The 2500-nt window shown below is 35.3% G+C and overlaps 1 protein-coding gene across 2 annotated transcripts in view; it reads left to right on the plus strand.

Moving 5' to 3' along the window:
* The window catches only part of LOC122800916 (dual oxidase 1-like), a 250375-nt gene that overhangs the window by 146587 nt on the left and 101288 nt on the right, over positions 1–2500 (plus strand). For both annotated transcript variants that reach the window (XM_044070274.1, XM_044070275.1), the window contains exons 21-22: positions 1–169; positions 1795–1864. The exon at positions 1–169 is cut by the window's left edge and continues 13 nt beyond it. In XM_044070274.1, coding sequence (XP_043926209.1) covers positions 1–169; positions 1795–1864 — 239 coding nt within the window. The remainder of the gene's footprint in view (positions 170–1794; positions 1865–2500) is intronic.

The raw sequence follows: 2500 nt of genomic DNA on the forward strand, positions 1-2500 counted from the left end.
GTCTCAAGTAATACTATCAAAGAAGCACAGACAAAAGAGGCTGTTGAGTCAGTACTGAAAGAAGCAGGGTATCAAGACAAATCTGAGTTAACATGGGAAGATTTTCATTTCCTGCTTCAGGACCAAGAAAAGAACCTTTTCTTTTCAAACCTACCAATTCCAGGCAAAGGTAGGATGCTTTGTTGTACTACATTCTTTATTGCAGATGTTTATTTTTTGCTTGTTTTTTTTTACATTACTATGAACCTGCTGTTTCATTGGCCAAGCATATTGATAGCATTATTAGCAAAACACTCCCCCAAATAAAGGTATACTATAGAATCTCTCACTTTCACATCCATGCTGCTGGTAATGCCTTAGCTAAAAATGTGCTTATCGCTAAAATGCAATAAGGGCTCCCTCTTGTAACCTTAACATACAGACTACTATTAACACAATCTGCTGATTTGTTATTTCTGCAGATCCCCAAACTCATCACTGCCAACTTCTAAGGTAGTGTAACTCGCTACCTGTAAATAACAGAACCATAGTTCGACATTTCTGTCAAATCTATAAACTATTAAAAATGTGACACTGCCCCCATCCTGAAAACAGAATTACAAATTAAGCACAACTACACATTTAGAGACAGCCAAGAAGATAGCATTATCCTCATTAAGCCTAGGTTTTAAAACCTCCCCATGAGAAAGTTTTCTTTAAGCTAGGCCCAGCTGTTTGGAATTTGCTACCTGCATAAGTGTGTCAACAAGATACACTTAAATTATTTAGAGACAAACTAAAAGAACAACTGTTTAAGGACAACGAATGATCTTGGTTCCATGAAAAGGGCTAGTCCCTGCAGCTCATTCTGTAATCACAAGCTTTTTGTACAGACATGCCATTAACAAATGACCACTGATTGAATGTCCTCATTAACTGTACATTTTGTAAGTAATATCACTTCCATTTATAACTGTAAATAACATAGATATATTGTCTCCACTTTGTTACTGTACTATGTTCAACTTTTATTATTCTTTAGTCTGCATATAATTTTCTATTTTTGTCTTGTACCATGGTGCCTGGGTGGTAGGTGAAAAGGGTCAGTTGAATAGCCCACTTACTCCATTATCAAACTGAAACAATTAAATACACTGGACATTAAGTATGGTCCTTAAGTGTGATTTTAAATAGATAGATAGATAGATAGATAGATAGATAGATAGATAGATAGATAGATAGATAGATAGATAGATAGATAGATAGATAGATAGCTATAGATATATATATCTATCCTCTTCTTCTCATTTATTAAGTCCTTTTGCCTTAAATATAGCATACCCTTGTCCTACTATATACTCTTACTTGCATCTTCTGGAAACTTATGATTGTGACATCTTTTTTACTGAATAATTATAGTATAACCTGCTTGCTTTTTATATATATGTATTAACCTGAAGTTTTTGTATTGTACCTGCATTTCTCTGTACTATGTTTGGAATGTCTGCCCTCTTTGATAATCTCTGTACTATTCCTACAACATACATTGTACATATGAATAGTTGTTTATGAACTTGTGTTTATATGAAATGTTTTGATTTGTTTATATGCAATGTTTTGATTTTGTTCTCACGGAGCTTATCTCCCCAAGCCAATGGACATATATCCAGTTAGACTAGCCCGGTCAACAAATGTAAAATAAAAATAAAAAAATAAATAAAATGTTTGGCTTTTGTATTAGGTTGGAACATATTTTGATATTTTAGGTTGTCTGATATCACATTTTTAATAACTAAGCACGATTTTTTTACACAGGTAAAAAGAATGGAAATATACCCTTGAAACGTGGCTGTGACTCTTTTCTCATCAACAGAAAGCAATCTGGGTAATTCTTTCTTTACAAGTGAATATTTATATTTGATAATAGACTGTTGAAGAGATTAAAATAACATACTACACATAACGGAGGCAAAAGTGGAAGTGTCAGGCTTATTAAGGGCAAGAAACAATAGCAACAGGCACTTATTGGCAAATTAATACTGAGGCTGCAGTGTCATAATGCTCCTTAGAAATTCATTTCAATGTCTGAATTTAACTGTGCTGAATTTAGATTTTTTTGTTGTTGTTGTTGTGCCTTTCGGCTTTTCCCAGTTAGGGGTCGCCACAGCGGAACTCTGGTCCGCTAATGATTGGCAGTAGATTTTTACGTGCCGAGTTGCCGGCCCTGACGCACAGCCTTCCACGAAGCTACGCCCATTCACGCATGTCTCCACACAGAAGATGCTCTAGCTGAGAATTGAACAGGATAACCTCTTACTCTTCAAAAATGTAACACAAGACCTCACTGCACCAATTTATCTAACACTGAGGCCTTTTCTTGATTACTACAAAGTAAGACCAAGAAGAAGGGAAGGACCACATCAGGATCAGAAAGAAAGCTTAATAATAACACCAAACAATGGCACAACCCTAATGCCACAAAACAAATGACTCCCTGAAAAGAGAACTCTGTGGAGTCCAA

The sequence above is a fragment of the Protopterus annectens genome, chromosome 4.part1 (genome assembly GCF_019279795.1).
Source record: "Protopterus annectens isolate FY-2018-M chromosome 4.part1, PAN1.0, whole genome shotgun sequence".
Classification (NCBI taxonomy): domain Eukaryota; kingdom Metazoa; phylum Chordata; order Ceratodontiformes; family Protopteridae; genus Protopterus; species Protopterus annectens.